This window comes from Sus scrofa, chromosome 13 (genome assembly GCF_054392235.1).
Source record: "Sus scrofa isolate SSC_HxYL_T2T_F1_AM1 chromosome 13, Sscrofa_HxYL_maternal_Yorkshire_Landrace_v2.0, whole genome shotgun sequence".
NCBI lineage: Eukaryota > Metazoa > Chordata > Mammalia > Artiodactyla > Suidae > Sus > Sus scrofa.
The window spans coordinates 36,515,200-36,530,453 of NC_139395.1; the positions used below are offsets into that span (position 1 = coordinate 36,515,200).

General features: G+C 41.6%; 1 protein-coding gene across 50 annotated transcripts in view; it reads left to right on the plus strand.

Annotated features, from left to right (window-relative positions):
* The window catches only part of LRRFIP2 (LRR binding FLII interacting protein 2), a 121,347-nt gene that overhangs the window by 100,130 nt on the left and 5,963 nt on the right, over nucleotides 1-15,254 (plus strand). For 27 of the 50 annotated variants that reach the window (XR_014822715.1, XR_014822717.1, XR_014822716.1 and 24 more), the window contains 5 exons: nucleotides 1,167-1,259; nucleotides 8,243-8,344; nucleotides 8,628-8,760; nucleotides 10,608-10,657; nucleotides 14,063-14,183. Coding sequence is in view for 47 of the 50 variants with exons in the window: in XM_021071625.2 (XP_020927284.2) it covers nucleotides 1,167-1,259; nucleotides 8,243-8,344; nucleotides 8,628-8,760; nucleotides 10,608-10,657; nucleotides 14,063-14,183 (499 nt within the window). In the remaining 3 variants the exon portion in view is untranslated. The remainder of the gene's footprint in view (nucleotides 1-1,166; nucleotides 1,260-8,242; nucleotides 8,345-8,627; nucleotides 8,761-10,607; nucleotides 10,658-14,062; nucleotides 14,184-15,254) is intronic. The other 23 variants (XM_021071641.2, XM_021071644.2, XM_084987758.1 and 20 more) reach the window with 2 other exon arrangements.

Sequence of the window (15,254 nt, forward strand, 5' to 3'; positions counted from 1 at the left end):
CTGGTATTTAAAAATTATGTGAGTTCTCCTTTTTTGTCTTCTTTTTTGTGTGTTTGTCAGTATGCCAGCCACTTATTATTTCTTTTTTTAATTAAAATGTATACTTTTCCCCATTATGATTTCAAAAAGAATAATAAAATTGCTTTGGGAGCTGCTTCTGAAATTCAATAAGTAACATTAGAGTTTGTTAAGTGTTCTAGTTTTTAATCTGATGAATACATTTAAGAGGAATTTTAATGCTTGGCTTTTTCAAGTTGTCAGTATGATTTCTAATTAAAAAACCCAGGGTGCTGGGTAAAAAAACTTTAGTTTATTAAAAAGAACTTGAGTTTTATGTGGCTTGTTTTTTTTTTAATGTTTAGAATGAACATTCTTTAGATGGGAATATGTGCATTTTCTTATAACTGAAGACTCTTGAATGTGGCAAAATGATGCTTTTTGGTCTTTGGAATTGACAGCCACATGGTAAAGTAGATGAAAAATGTGTCAGAAGGGGAAAGTAGGAAGTGATAATCAATAATGCATAAAAGAAAACCCACTAAATATAAGAGGGTATAAATTGAGCATCATTGCCTAGTCAGAAGAGTTAAGAATTGCTGAATGCTAAAAATCTAGTTTTTCTAAATACTGATGTGACCATTCATTTGTAATTCATGTTCTTATTATCATAGATTGTGCTAACAGAAATTCAAAATGATTGAGATATATCCCTCTTGCATTTTTAAAGTTTTGCTTAAAAGAATAGATTTCAAAACTACGGCTTGTGGTCTGTGATAAGCATCATTTGTGCCTAAGAAAATCTGAATTTCCCTCTAGAAATGTAAGTTGTTCCATGTTTGGGGAAAAAGCAGTTATCAAAGGAAGCATACACATGTGGAGCTGGGTGAACACAGAAACCCTTGCTGGCCTGCTGCCACGTAGCTGAGCTTGGAAAGTTGTTCCCAGTTGGCTTGCTTTTACAGCAGCAGGCCCATGAGCCATGTCACCAAGACACTGGACATCATCTTTCCTTTCTACAAGCAACTCTTGCTTTTCCTGTTCATCACAGACTTTCTCCTTTTAAGTTTCTTTATCAGCTTTATTTTTGTTTCGTTTTCCTCCCTAAAACCCCTTCCCTTTTTTTCTTTCTGCTCTTTTATTACTTCTCTTCCCCTCTTCCTCTGCAGGAGAATCAACGTATGCAGCAGCAAATAGACACCATGACAAAAGAGGTGTTTGACCTCCAGGAGACACTGCTTTGGAAAGATAAAAACATTAGGGTATGAGATGAAATTGGGCTTTGGCCCGATGCTCAGTGATGAGGAATAGTCTAATATGATTTAACTTAGAGATTCCTAAAAATCTGTCTTTTTTATTATTTTTGAGCATTTATACCGAGTAAGATATGAATAAGCAGGAGATAGAAAAAAACTTCCATGGGAAAACCTGATCCTGTGCCTGAAAGGTACTCTTCTCTCCAGCTGACTCTGGGCTTGTCTACAAATAGGAACTTTCTAAAGAAGTTGTTCTTTATTTCCCTGGGATTTTTATGCAAAAAGAGCTACAGGCATTTAACTCTGTGGGTAATTTGATATCCTTACATTGTAAGAATTTGGATGAGAAATAGAGGATGAGGAGTAGGGGCAGGGGGAAAACTATTAGCATAAATCTTTAGGGAATAAAATAGGAAAAGATTAAAATCATTTTAATTACGGAAGTGGATAGGAATGTGAGATTTGCCGGAGCTGCCAAACTATGATGTCATCTCTAATTATATCCTCATAACTCCCCAAAGCAGGGGCCCAGATAAGGAAAAAGTCTTCAGTGCCTTTTTGCTAAGCCCTTCAGGTTCTTAAAAAATTTCCCCCCCCGACCGACAACCCAGCATCCCCCTCTCCCCTGGCTCATCCCATGTGCCCTTTGGACTGGCAGCCACCTATATACCTCTTGGCATGTGAGCTTTCTTCTACAGAGGTGCACCTTGTCAGGGGAGGGCTGTGGTGGATGAAACAGAGAGTCCCCCTTGGCCTGAGGACATAGTGAGGAACTCTTGTTCTGCTTGCTGTTGGGTAGGCTAGGGAAAAGTGGATGTGGAGCCCTCCGCATCCCACCCTCCACAGTTAGGGGCGTTCTGGTATCCTTGTCTTTTCATACCTCTAAGCACCCTATCCTCCCAGTAAACACTTGAGAAACGAAATTACTTGTTAAGAGTGTGATAGACCAGAAAGAAAATAGAGTGTGATAGAATAGCTAAGAAAATAAAGCTACTTTTTAGATTTTCTGATACTAAAAATACCAAGTTTCCAAAAGTCATTCTAAAACTAGAAAAGCCTTCTGAGATATAAATTAAACTTTGAATTTTGAATAGTGACTATGAACTACTGATTTTATTTACATTTTTACTTGGGGAAATTTAAAATTAGATGTGAAAAAAATGTATAGCACAAAGTAGGTAATTTGTAAAGTTAAGTTGAAATCTGGTCACTGTCTAAAATGGGCTTCTTTTAGGATTTTACATAATTTTCTTTAGTACAGATCTGCAGGTCCATGATTTCTGTTTTGTATAATTATCTTACTATATTAAACTGATTATTTTGGACCAACCATAGAAAAAAACCCAAATCTCTCAGTCTAATAAAATAACTATCCAAAATAAAACAAAAATGTTTTTCTACCCAAAAGATGTACTGATGGTTACAGTATAAATTATTTGACTTTTAAATTTTCTTTTTTCTTTTTTTTTTTTTTGTCTTTTTTTTGCTATTTCTTGGGCCGCTCCCGCGGCATATGGAGGTTCCCAGGCTAGGGGTCCAATCGGAGCTGTAGCCACTGGCCTACGCCAGAGCCACAGCAACGTGGGATCCGAGCCACGTCTGCAACCTACACCACAGCTCATGGCAACGCCGGATTGTTAACCCACTGAGCAAGGGCAGGGACCGAACCCACAACCTCATGGTTCCTAGTCAGATTCGTTAACCACTGTGCCACGATGGGAACTCCTAAATTTTCTTGATGTTATTCAATGAATAAGTGGGCATCTTCTTTCTGTGCAGTATGTGATAGGTGTTCTTTTGGCTTTTTTTTTTTTTCTTTTGTCTTTTAGGGCTGCACCCACAGCATATGAAAGTTCCCAGGCAGGGGTCAAATCAGAGTTGTAGCTGCCGGCCTGCACCACAGCCACAGCAATGCCGGATCCCAGCCTCATCTGTGACCTACACCACAGCTCACGGCAACTCCAGATCCTTAACCCACTGAGCAAGGCCAGGGATTGAACCCACGTCCTCATGGATATTTGTCAGGTTCGTACCACTGAGCCACAATGGGAACTCCTAATTAAACTTAAATGATTGAGATCACTGTAGATTCACAAATTGTAAAAAAATAATAAAGAGATCTTATATGCCCTTTATCCAGTTATCCCAAATAAAACATCTTGTAAAACTATAGTACAGCCAGGATGTTGACCTTGATATAGTCAGGATGCAGAACATTTATTATCACCAGAAGGGGTCCCTCCTGCCCTTTTGTAGCCATACCCACTGCCTCCCCTTCCCCAGCCCAAGCACTGGCAACCTGAATCTGTTCTCCATATTTCTGTCATTTTGTCGTCTTAAGAATGTTAGATAGGAGTTCTCATGTGGCTCAGTGGGTTAAGCAACTGATGCTGTCTCTCTGAGATTGCGGGTTCTATCACTGGTCTTACTCAGTAGGTTAAGGATCCAACGTTGCTACAAGCTACAGTAGGTCACAGATATGGCTAGGATCTGGTGTTGCTGTGGCTGTGGTGTAGACTAGCGCTGCAGCTCCAAATCAACCCGTATGCCACAGGTGTCACCATAAGAAGAAAACATAATAATAATGTTATATAAATGGGATTGTAGAGTATACAACCCTTTGGAGTTATGTTTTTTTCACTCAGAATAATTCCCCTTGAGAGGCCTCTGAGTTGTTTCATGCATCTATATTTTGTCTCTCCTTTGACTTAAATTTTTTTTTAATTCTGGTAAAGTACAAAATAACATAAAATTGACCATTAATCGTTGTTAAGTGTAGAGTTTGGTGGTATTAAGTTCATTCGCATTGCTGTGCTGCCCTTACCACCATCCGTTCAGAGAATGCTGCATGTTGTAGAACTGAAACTTACCTGTTAAACAGCAACTCCCCAATTCCTCCTCCCTCCAGCCCTGGCAGCCATCTACTTTCTGTTTCTATGATTTTGACTACTCTGGGTACCTCATAAAATGGAATCATACAGTATTTATCTTTTTGCGACTGGCTTATTTCACTTAGCATATATCCTTAGGGTTTAGATGTGTTGTAGCATGTGCCAGTAAGTGCTTTTTTAAGAGTGAATAATATTCCAATGTATATATACACCACATTTTGTTTATCTACTCGTCTGTTGATGAACACCTGGGTAGCTTTCACCTTTTTGCTGTTGTAAATAATGCTGCTATTAACATGAGTTTGAAAATCTCTCTTGATTTCTTTTGGGCATATACCCAGGAGTGGAATTGCTACATTATGTGGTAATTCTTTTTTTTTTTTTTTTGTCTTTTGTCTGTTGTTGTTGCTATTTCTTGGGCCGCTCCCGCGGCATATGGAGGTTCCCAGGCCAGGGGTCGAATCGGAGCTGTAGCCACCGGCCTACGCCAGGGCCACAGCAACGCGGGATCTGAGTCGCGTCTGTGACCTACACCACAGCTCACGGCAACGCCGGATCGTTAACCCACTGAGCAAGGGCAGGGACCGAACCCGCAACCTCATGGTTCCTAGTCGGATTCGTTAACCACTGCGCCACGACGGGAACTCCTTTTTTTTTTTTTTTTTTTTTTTGTCTATGTGGTAATTCTGTGTTTAATTTTTTGAGGAATAGCCATGCTGTGTTGCATAGCAGCTGCACCATCTCACTTTTCTACCAGCTTTGTACCAGCAATTGTTCTACATCCTTACCAACACTTTTTTCTGTGTGTTTTGTTTGTTTGTTTGTTTGTTTTTATTGTAGCCATCCATCCTAACGTGTGTGAAGTGGTCCTTCCTTAACTTTTAAAAAACACTTTTTTTTTCTTTTAGGGCCGCACCTGCAGCACATGGAGGCCCCCAGGCTAGGAGTTGAATTGGAGCCACTGGCCTACACCACAGCCACAGCAACCCAGGACCCGAGCCACATCTATGATCTACACCACAGCTCACAGCAATGCCAGATCCCCAACCCACTGAGCAAGGCCAGGGATTGAACCTGCAACCTCATGGTTCCTGGTCAGTTTTGTTTCCACTGCACCACAACAGTAACTCCAAAAGACATGTTTTAAATAAGATCTGTGACTACCTAATACATCAGTTGTCTCAGCTTCATTATCAAAATTTAAACTGTGCAACTCCGTGAAGGAACATGGCCATCATTCTCATATTAAAGTTCAGTTTTCTTTAGCTCTTCCTTCATTGGTCCTAACGATCATGCCTTTAGTACCAATGTAGTTTTAAGCACCCCAGGGACATGTAGAATGAGTTCATTATGAAGGGCTTATCTATCCCTGTAGCTAGCACAAAGCACACTCTCATCCTCACTAAAGTATTTGTGCCTGTGTGTAATTATACTGAGAGTTAACCTGTTGCCCAAAAGTTCAGCCTTTCAAGCTTCTTGACACTAGAATTTGAGGTTAGGTTGGGGATAAAGAATTATTTAAATTTCCACAAGCATGTACTTTTTACCCTAAAAAAAAGTCTGTAGGAGCAGTTATGGAATACAGACACAAGGGTAGTGATTATATGGTCAAGTAATACAGAGGATTTCAGATCCAGTGTGAATACATTTGGCCCAATTGTAAGACATTTCAGTAGTCTTCAATCTCTGTGGTAAAAAGGGAGGAATTGCAGGATGTATTTTATTTTCTCTTCCATAATTGTGGAAAGACAAAATTACAAACTCCAGAAAGTAAAGATAAAATCTGTTGTAAGATGGGAAAGAGGAGCAAATGGAAAGTACTGGCATTGCTAGAAATCTGTTTCTTTCTCTTTTTTTTTTTCTTTTTCAGGCCACACCCACAGCATATGGAGGTTCCCAGGCTAGGAGGTGAATCAGAGCTGCAGCTGCCAGCCTACACCACAAGCACAGCAATGTCAAATCTGAACCACATCTGCGTTCCACACCACAGCTTGCAGCAATGGCAGATCCTTAACCCACTGAGCAAAGCCAGGGATCGAACCCACATCCTCATGAATACTAGTCCAGTTCTTAACTCACGGAGCCACAACTGAAACTCCTAGAATTTTGAGTTTCCGATTGGTCTGTTCCTAAGGGCTCTTTTAATTCCCCAGTGGTGGTGTTTCTGTGGAGCACATTGTGGCCATGTGTTGTGGCCCTGGTCACTGACCCAGCTGCAGGTGGTGATGCATGCCCTGACTGTGCTTTGCAGATACCACTGACCAAAATAGCCAACCCAGCCCAGACTAGAATGACTGTTACCAGATGGGAGAGCAGCGCTTGGGCTTTGTTATCTTAATATTACATTTGTTATAATGTAATGGAGTGTTAGTATTAGTTTGGAGTGTTAGAGTAAATGCCTTCTAGTGCTAGAAACTCTAGAGACACAGTCTGAATGTAAATTTTTGAAAGGAAGTTAGGTACTGCTGTTGCAGTTTGGGTAAGTAAGGAGTAGGACTTTGCCAGTAATGTATGGGATGACAGTAAGGGAATGAGATTGTGGCCTTCATGGGGCGACAGTGTATAAAGAGTATGCAAGGGCTTTGGAACCAAAAAGAGCTGGATTCATTTTCTGGTTTTGCCACTTACTGTGACTTTGGGTAAAAAACATAGCCTCTCTGAGCCTCAATTTTCAGATCTGTGAAATGCAGGATAAGACAAGTATAGGTTATGTTAGAGAGCAGTTAAATATAAAAATAGAATGTATAGGGGAGAAATTATATGTATATAATCCCTGGAGGTGCACAGATTGGTAGTTGCTGTCATCCCTTATTGACCTATTCCCAGTTTGATTGCAAAATAGGTTTATAATGATTTAAAAATTTGCCCAGCTATTTAGCAATCAGTAACTAAGCAGTTAGGCCACTTTTAAATTCTGTAAACCAAGAGGAAAGTTAATTGTTATAATTTAACTTCTTGAATTAATGGGAATACTGGTAGAAAACATTAAATATGTTCCATTGTACAGAGAAAGGCTTTTTTCAAATAGCGCAGCTGTCAGATACCTGCATAGAGTGCTTAAATTGGGTGGGTTTTGAAGTCCAGGGTATTTTATTCCAGAGTAACAGTTTGTCAGCACTAGCCAGATGTGAGTTCCTGCCTCTGCACCGCTGTCCTGAGCCCTGTCAGTTGAGATCTAGGCAATGGCAGGGAGTGTACAAATGGCTTTTTCTGAGCCTTCTTGTGTGTTAACACTCCGCGAGCAGTGCTTTCTGATAAGCACTCCTTTCAGCCTGTGCCCTGTTATTATCCCTTCTGTTTTTGTGAGGAAACTGAGGCCTAGGTAAGTTAATAGGTGTCAGGACTCGGAAGCCTGATTCCAAAACCCATGTTCTGCTGTCTTCCATAGGTGGGCTGTGTTTGTTTGGTCATTATTTTTGTTTTTCACATTTTAAAGGTTGTATCAGAAAATCAGATCACCCTGAGTTGCATTTAATTAAATTAACAAAAACAGATCCTTGAGAATTGGAAGGGGGGTTAGCTGTTTTTAATTATGTGGTATTTTAGGAATATTTTACCGTACTACTTAGAGAACAATTACTACAGCTAACATTTAATTAAAATACTTTGTGTATATATATCTATGTATACTGGTTTTCTTCTAGGGCCAATTTTTATTTTTTTAAAAAACAAGTAATATTCTTGAATAAACTAGTTTAACATGAAATGTGGGGTTTTTTGGTCTACCAAATAAAGCATGCTTAGGAGGTTAGTAAGGAAGATTTTTATTTTAATATTACTGCTGTCTTCATCTTCTTTTTCTTTTTCTTTTTTTTTTCTTTCATTGACTGGAAAAGAAAGATTTGTTTTCTTGCCTGATATGATAAGCATGTTTTGCCAAATTTATGCACGATTAACCAGTTTCTATTAAAACTCTCTTCTGGAGTTAGATATCCATATAACTTCGTATTTCCTCCCATATCTAACCGCTTGCTTCCAAGCTTTTAACTCTTCGTCTTTTATGCCCTTATCTTTTTACATTTAAATCAGGTACTTCTCTGCTCCCTTTCACTTGCTCTTTTTCTGTCATTCTTTCTCTTGCTACCCTGTCTAAACCAGGCCCTAGAGAAACAGAAAGAATACATTGGCTGCCTCAGGAATGAGCGGGATACGCTCAGAGAGGAGCTGGCCGGCCTGAAGGAGGCAGCGAAGACGGGAGAGGTACGTTCGCCTCACCCGAGGCCAGGCCCTCACTGCTTTGTTCTTCCTTCCTCCCTCCCATCCTGTCAGCTTTCTAGCCTGAGTACCAACCACAGTGCTCATTCTCCAGCCCAAATGTGGTGGGTGTAAGTCCTCTCTCTATAAGGGCTAGATTCCCTGTAGCTAGTCCTGACCAGGTTCTGCCTGTGGCAAGCACATGCCATGCGTGACAGGGTCACCTCGCTGCTGCATGCTGCTTCCCTGTGGGCCGTCTTATGTGATGTTGGTTTGTTCTTCCCCACAGAAACATGGCTTAGTCATCATCCCCGATGGCACACCCAATGGCGATGTCCACCACGAGCCAGTGGTCGGAGCTATCACTGTCGTGTCTCAGGAAGCCGCTCAGGTCCTAGAGTCAGCAGGAGAAGGGCCACTAGGTGAGATCCCAGCTGCTGCGCAGACTTGAAGTAATGTCATCCTCTTGGATTTGCAGCCTGTTCACACCCTTTCTTGGAAAACAAAAACAAACCTGGGCTGTCTGAGCCTTATCTCCATCCCAAACAGGAAGAAATGTGGACAGACTGTCTTTAGATGTCTTTGGCCTTGGGAAACCAACATCTGGTTCATTGTCAGCCAGTCAATGTAACTATAAGGTCCCTGGTTGGAAGCACTGGGTGTATATAACATACTGCTTTCTCTTTTTCTTTTTTTTTTTTTTTGGTCTTTTGTGTCCATTTAGGGCTGCACCCGCAGCATATGACGGTTCCCAGGGAAGGGGTCCAATCGGAGCTGTAGCTGCCAGCCTACGCCACAGCCACAGCAACATGGGATCCAAGCCACATCTGCGACCTACACCACAGCTCACGGCAACCCTGGATCCTTAACCCACTGAGTGAGGCCAGGGATCAAACCTGCAACCTCATGGTTCCTAGTCGGATTCATTTCCACTGCACCATGATGGGAATTCCTGCTTTTTCACTTATATACAACCTTCTGCAAAGAGAGAATCCAGCACATCCACCCAAGAGAACCAGTGGGCTGATAGGTGACTTCTGGAGTATGTTTTAAGTTTGTTCTTCCTGGAGCATCTGGTTTTCTGTTCTACTTATCCCAGGATTCTGTAGCTCTTTTCCACTGCATTTCTTAAGGCCAGAAACAGATGACTAAGGAGAGCTCAGAGGAGTTTTATTCCATAGCAGGTCTTCTGAGCCTCTTAAGGTCTAAGCCTCTTACATTTAACCCTTTGAGAACTATTGACAGCTCTTTCAGGAAATCACCCAGATGCCCATCCTCGCCTCCAATAAGAATCCTGTTCTAGAGAAGAATGGTACAGGTAGATAGTGTATAATCAGCTCACTTTTATATTAAAAAGAACAATCTTTTTTTCCTTCTTCAAGTCTTTTTTCATATACTTGTAGGTTTCCTAGAGGAATGGATGTACCATGAGTGGGGTTGGGGGACAACCAAAACACTTAACTAATTAAAGGCATGTTCTCTAACGTATGGAATTCTAGAAGTGTAACCATGGAGCATGTTGATAGATCAGAGGATGCTGGCGAGGCGAGCGGGAGTGGCTGTGGCAAAAGAACTGAGTGCACGGCCATGGGAGGAGCTTGTGGGGAACGCTGGCTTGTGGGTGTCAGGTTCTTTTTAAAACCTCCTCTGTAGGTGTCCCCTCAGTCCAGGTGGCCAATTTTACTGCATGTTGGGAAGAAGCAGCCCTCTCCCAAGCCAGGAGCACTCCTGGTGCTCAGCTTAGCTCTGGATGGCCCAGGTCTTAGCGTTGGTCCCCTTCCCTCCCCCATGCCAGCTTTCATGGGCCTGTGCTTTTTCCATCATTATGTTCTCTGTTTGCTTTGCTCAGGCATCCCTTCTCAGTCCCATTCTTAGCCTCCGTCTTTTCTCCCATATTTTATTTTCTCTGCTAAGGGCTTAAGCCTGTGGTAGTACCCTGGGCTTCAAGTTGAGTTGTCTGCTGACTGGTAAAACTTGCAAATTTTGAAACAAGGAAATGATCTTTATACTTGAGTTTGTCTTTACATGGAAAATCACTGCTCTTGGAAGCAAGTGTATTTAGTACCCTGATAAATATCAGTTGTATGCAAATATGTGTTGAAAAGTACTTTTCCTTTACACCATTAAAGCCTTCATGTCTTTTGATACTCTGAGCTGTAAATTGTTGATCAGATAATGGCTGCTGTTTGTGAATGTGAAGAATTATTTTTAGTTCTTTATATACTACATCATTACAGATTTAGCTTACATCCCTTTTCATTTGTTTTAGATGTAAGGCTACGAAAACTTGCTGGAGAAAAGGAAGAGCTACTATCACAGGTAAAGACATTCTTCTCATTGGAAGGTGATGTTAGTTGTAACTAAATTATATGGTAAAATGTTAGCAAACTAAAACATGCACCAGAAAGAGATGTGCTTGTTTCAAATATCACTATTGAGGATTTGAAGGATAAAAAGATACTTGACATTATTCCTCTTTGTGGTCTCCTATTCTTTAAATATGTTTATTTATATATTTATATATATATATATATATATATATATATATATATATATATATAAAATAGGGCACAAAGTTTAAGGAGTCAAATAGGTCTTCAAACCCTGTTATGAAGACAGAAGTTGCCTGCCCTGCCCCCTACACCTTCACCCCCGACATTCCTGTTTGGTTCTTTTATTGATTCCTTTGGTGTGAACTGCCCTTGTGTATGTTGCTTCTTGATTGATCTGTGTAAGGCTGCTGTGTTGATGTCTGTCTGCAGAGTGCGAGGGTTTAGTTTTCTGTCCCCTGTCCTCTTCCCTACCATGCATGTGTCCTCTCCATCCCTAGGTTCTCTTAATATAGGAGCAGTGTGACTCCAGTTTGTTTACATTATTAGGACTTTGTACACACTGCTTCCAGTGGAGCCATGGAGTGTCCTAGGATCACCTTTCATCTCCTTCACCTTTCCTTTCTTCCCCTAAAGTTTGTATTGTGAGTTTTCTCTTCATTTGCTTGATTTCTTATGTTCTCTGTTCCCAATCTGGCGGCAGACTCCAGCAGTGGTTGAATGTTTTCAGATGCACCAAGTATTCCCTCAGCTCCCTCTTTTTGGTTCTTGGAGCATCTGACTCATCCCCTCTGAGCTTAATGGCTACTCCCTTGTGACCACTCTGCACTGTCATCTCTTGTTTCCTTGACCCACGGCCGTGGTTTGGGCTAGCTTCCCTTTGGCAGTGTCTTATGCCTTCCTCCTCCTTTTTTCATTCTCTTGTTTTGGTTCATCCCCCAGTAGCTTCCTGAGGAAAAAGTTTGGGGGCTGTACTTTGCAGGACTAAAAATGTCTTCATTTTACCTTCTTACGTGATAAATAGTTTGGTGTGGGTTTAGAATTCTTTGTTGTAATCATTGTCATTCATCTTTTTCTTTTATTTATTTATTTATTTAATTTTTTTTTTTTTTTTTTTTTTTTGTCTTTTTGTTATTTCTTGGGCCGCTCCCGAGGCATATGGAGGTTCCCAGGCTAGGGGTTGAATCGGAGCTGTAGCCACCGGCCTACGCCAGAGCCACAGCAACGCGGGATCCGAGCCGTGTCTGCAACCTACACCACAGCTCACGGCAACGCCGGATCCTTAACCCACTGAGCAAGGGCAGGGACCGAACCCGCAACCTCATGGTTCCTAGTCAGATTCGTTAACCACTGCGCCACGACGGGAACTCCCATCTTTTTCTTTTAAAGAAGGAAATCACAGGAGTTCCCACTGTGGTATAATGGGTTAATGATCCTCCCCTGTAGGAGAGGGCAGACTTGCTCTGGTTTGTGCTGCTTCCTGCATCTCTGAAGTTGAGTTGTTGGCATTTGGGGCTTTGATTTCTGTTGGAGGAGTGGTTTAGTCCTTGAGACATATACTCTCACTTTCTTACTGCTTCTTTCCTGTTTTTCCGTCCCCTTTCATCTCTTTTGTTCTGCTTTCTAAAAGATTTTTATCTTCTCATTTCTGTTGGGTTTCAATTTCTGCAGTCATTTCAATGACTCAGATATTTTCATATATCTCATAGGATATTGATGGGCTGGTTGGTTTGCTTCTTAATTCTTTTTTTCTATCTGCATAGTTTGTTTCCTTCTACATGCTGTTTTATGTATTTTTTTTGTCTTCACTTTGAAAGTAGAATACTAAAAAGCTGGTGGGCAGCTCTGAGTTTGTGGGTGGGGCTCATTCAAGTTTCTGTGAAGATTGATGAGGCTGATGTTTTTGTCAGGAACCTTCAATGTGAGCATATTGTCTTTTATTTTAGTCTAGTCAGAATTCTAGAGAGCTCTGTCTTCTGCCTGAGGCTATAGGCCCAGCTGCACGCAGCGTGCGCACTGAGGGTGGACCAGAGGCCTCAGCATGCAGTTCGTCTCTGTTCATCTCACCTTATTTTCCACATGTGGGACTCCTGCCTCTGACTGGGCCTTCTTTTATTCCAACCCAGTGTCCTTCCTAATGTTATGTTTTAGTTTATTTTGTAAATTAAAAAAAAAAAAAAAACCTTTATTAGGTAATAATTGGCATAAAATCAGCTGCACATACTTAAAGTGTACAGATGTCCATACCCGTATTTGGGCTGCCATAACAAAGCACCACAGACCAGCTGGCATAGAACAGAAATGTACTGTCTCACAGTCTGGAGATGGGATGCCCACAGTCCTGTGTTATCAGCGTGAGTTTCCTCTGAGGCCTGTGATGGGAAGTCAGCTAGAGAACGCCTCTCTTCTAGCTTCTGGTGGCATCCTCGGTGTCTATACATGCCTTCCCTGTGTATATACCATATCTTCAGATGGTATTCTTCTAAGAACACCAGTCATACTGGACTAGAGGCCCACCCTGTTCCAGTACGACTTCTTCTCAGCTAAGTGCACTTGCAGTGACCGTTTCCAAATAAGGTCACATTCTGAGGTCCTGGGGGTTAGGACTGCTACATAGGAGGGGACAACAGTTTAACCTGTGGCAGAGCCTGTAAAACCATCACCACAATCAAGACGGTGAAAATATCTGTAACTCCCCAAGTTCCTGTGTTTCTTTGTATACCTTCCTTTCTCTCCCACCTCCCTCCCCTTCTCCAGGCAACTGCTGATCTGCTTTCTGTCCCTTCAGTTTGCATTTTCTGGGGTTTTTCACGCAGCATAGATTTAGTTTGAGATTGACCATGTTGCTGCATGTATTGGTAGCACATTCTCTTCTACTGAGTAGTGATTCCGTTGCATATTTGCACCACAGTTTGCACATCCCTCTGTTGATGGACATTTCTTGTGTTGGCTATTAATGAATACTGCTATGAATGGCCTTTATTTTGGGTAAAATAAGGTAGATTACATAGCCAAACTCAAAAATATATTTCCAATTATTTCTCTATACAGTTTTCTAAATAAGAATATTTAACCTAACTCTGAAACATCTAACTGCCCATGGGATTTTCCATTTTTAATAAAAATAACAACAAAAAAATACACAGAAGATGTGTTTTTCCACAAATAACAAAACATGGCTGTTTGCTTTGGGACCCCCAGTCCTGGAGCCTCTTTTGATAATCTGTTCGTAGCTGCTCTCCAGCAACTGAGTAGTGTCCCGCATGGCAGGCCCTGCAGAAAACAGCTTCTGAAGGAATACATGCGGCCTTGCTCTAAGATGTGGCCACTGGGCTGAGCATCAGTTTCATTTGAGAGACTGGATCTCACTGGTGAGCCTTTACTTCCTCTTCAGGTTAGAAAACTGAAGCTGCAGTTGGAAGAAGAGCAGCAGAAGTGCTCCAGGAACGATGGCGTGGCGGGTGACCCTGCAGGACTGCAGAACGGCTCAGACCTGCAGTTCATCGAGATGCAGAGTAGGACTGGGCTGGGCACCACTCCACGTGGGGCGGGCTGTGTCCTAGGTGGGGTGCGAACGGGCACTAGATCCCACGGCTCACGTTTCTCAAGCTATGTTCTGAGATTGGTCAGTCCTTGGCCAGACCAGAACAGCCGTCCTGATCAGTCATGGACCTGAAGAGGCTGCTTCTAGCCTGTGTGTTTGCAGGGGTGATGAGGACTGTGCTTCAAGGGGTGACGAGGTACTGCTCTCCCCCGTTTTGGGCAAAGTGACTTCTAGAACACTTTGCACATGGTGACTTCGTGACACTCTCATTTTCCACATCCCTGTGTCATCTGTAAGCATCCTTCCTAATTACATGTTTTGCTATGGAATTATCTTAGATAATTGGAGGGGGATATTTGAAGTCACACTACTATTGAGTAGTTTGAGAATTTTCCCAGTAGTGTTAACCCCGATTCATCTACATTAGAATTTAAAACAAGGCCACAAAGTAAGCCTATTCAGTTTAAATAAACTAAATCTATTTCAGTTTTTCTCCCTTTCTACTTTTGACCCCATATTATTTTTAAATGCCTACTGTATCCACAGTAATTTCCACAATAGGGAGATTTCAGCAGCCATTTGCATACAGTTAGATAATGTGTGATTCCCACAGGGGAAGACTTATTTTCCAATCTGAATAATGGCTTTTCTGATAAATTATTGTAAAATATTGGTTATTCCATGGTCTTTTGAGCTAAATATTCTGAGTAGGCCGTATAGATAAGCCTTTTTGGATCAAGGCTTATTACCTCTATCAACCTTTGGGTTAGTATCATTTCCTCTATTAGATATCAGTTGGAACCCTTGCGATACTTCCTGGTCAATATTTTGTTCTAGAAATACCAATTTGGCGTGGAGGGTAGATGAAAAGAGGCTCATAACAAGAAGCAGGCTGACTTGCTAGGAGGCTGTTATGGTGACTGAAATAGTCCATTGACCGCCAGTAGTCCTAGCAAGGGCAGGGGATACATTTGGGAGAGTTTTGTCTGAAACAGCAAATGCAAAAGGAATCACACTGAGGGTGAATGGGTGTGTGAAATCT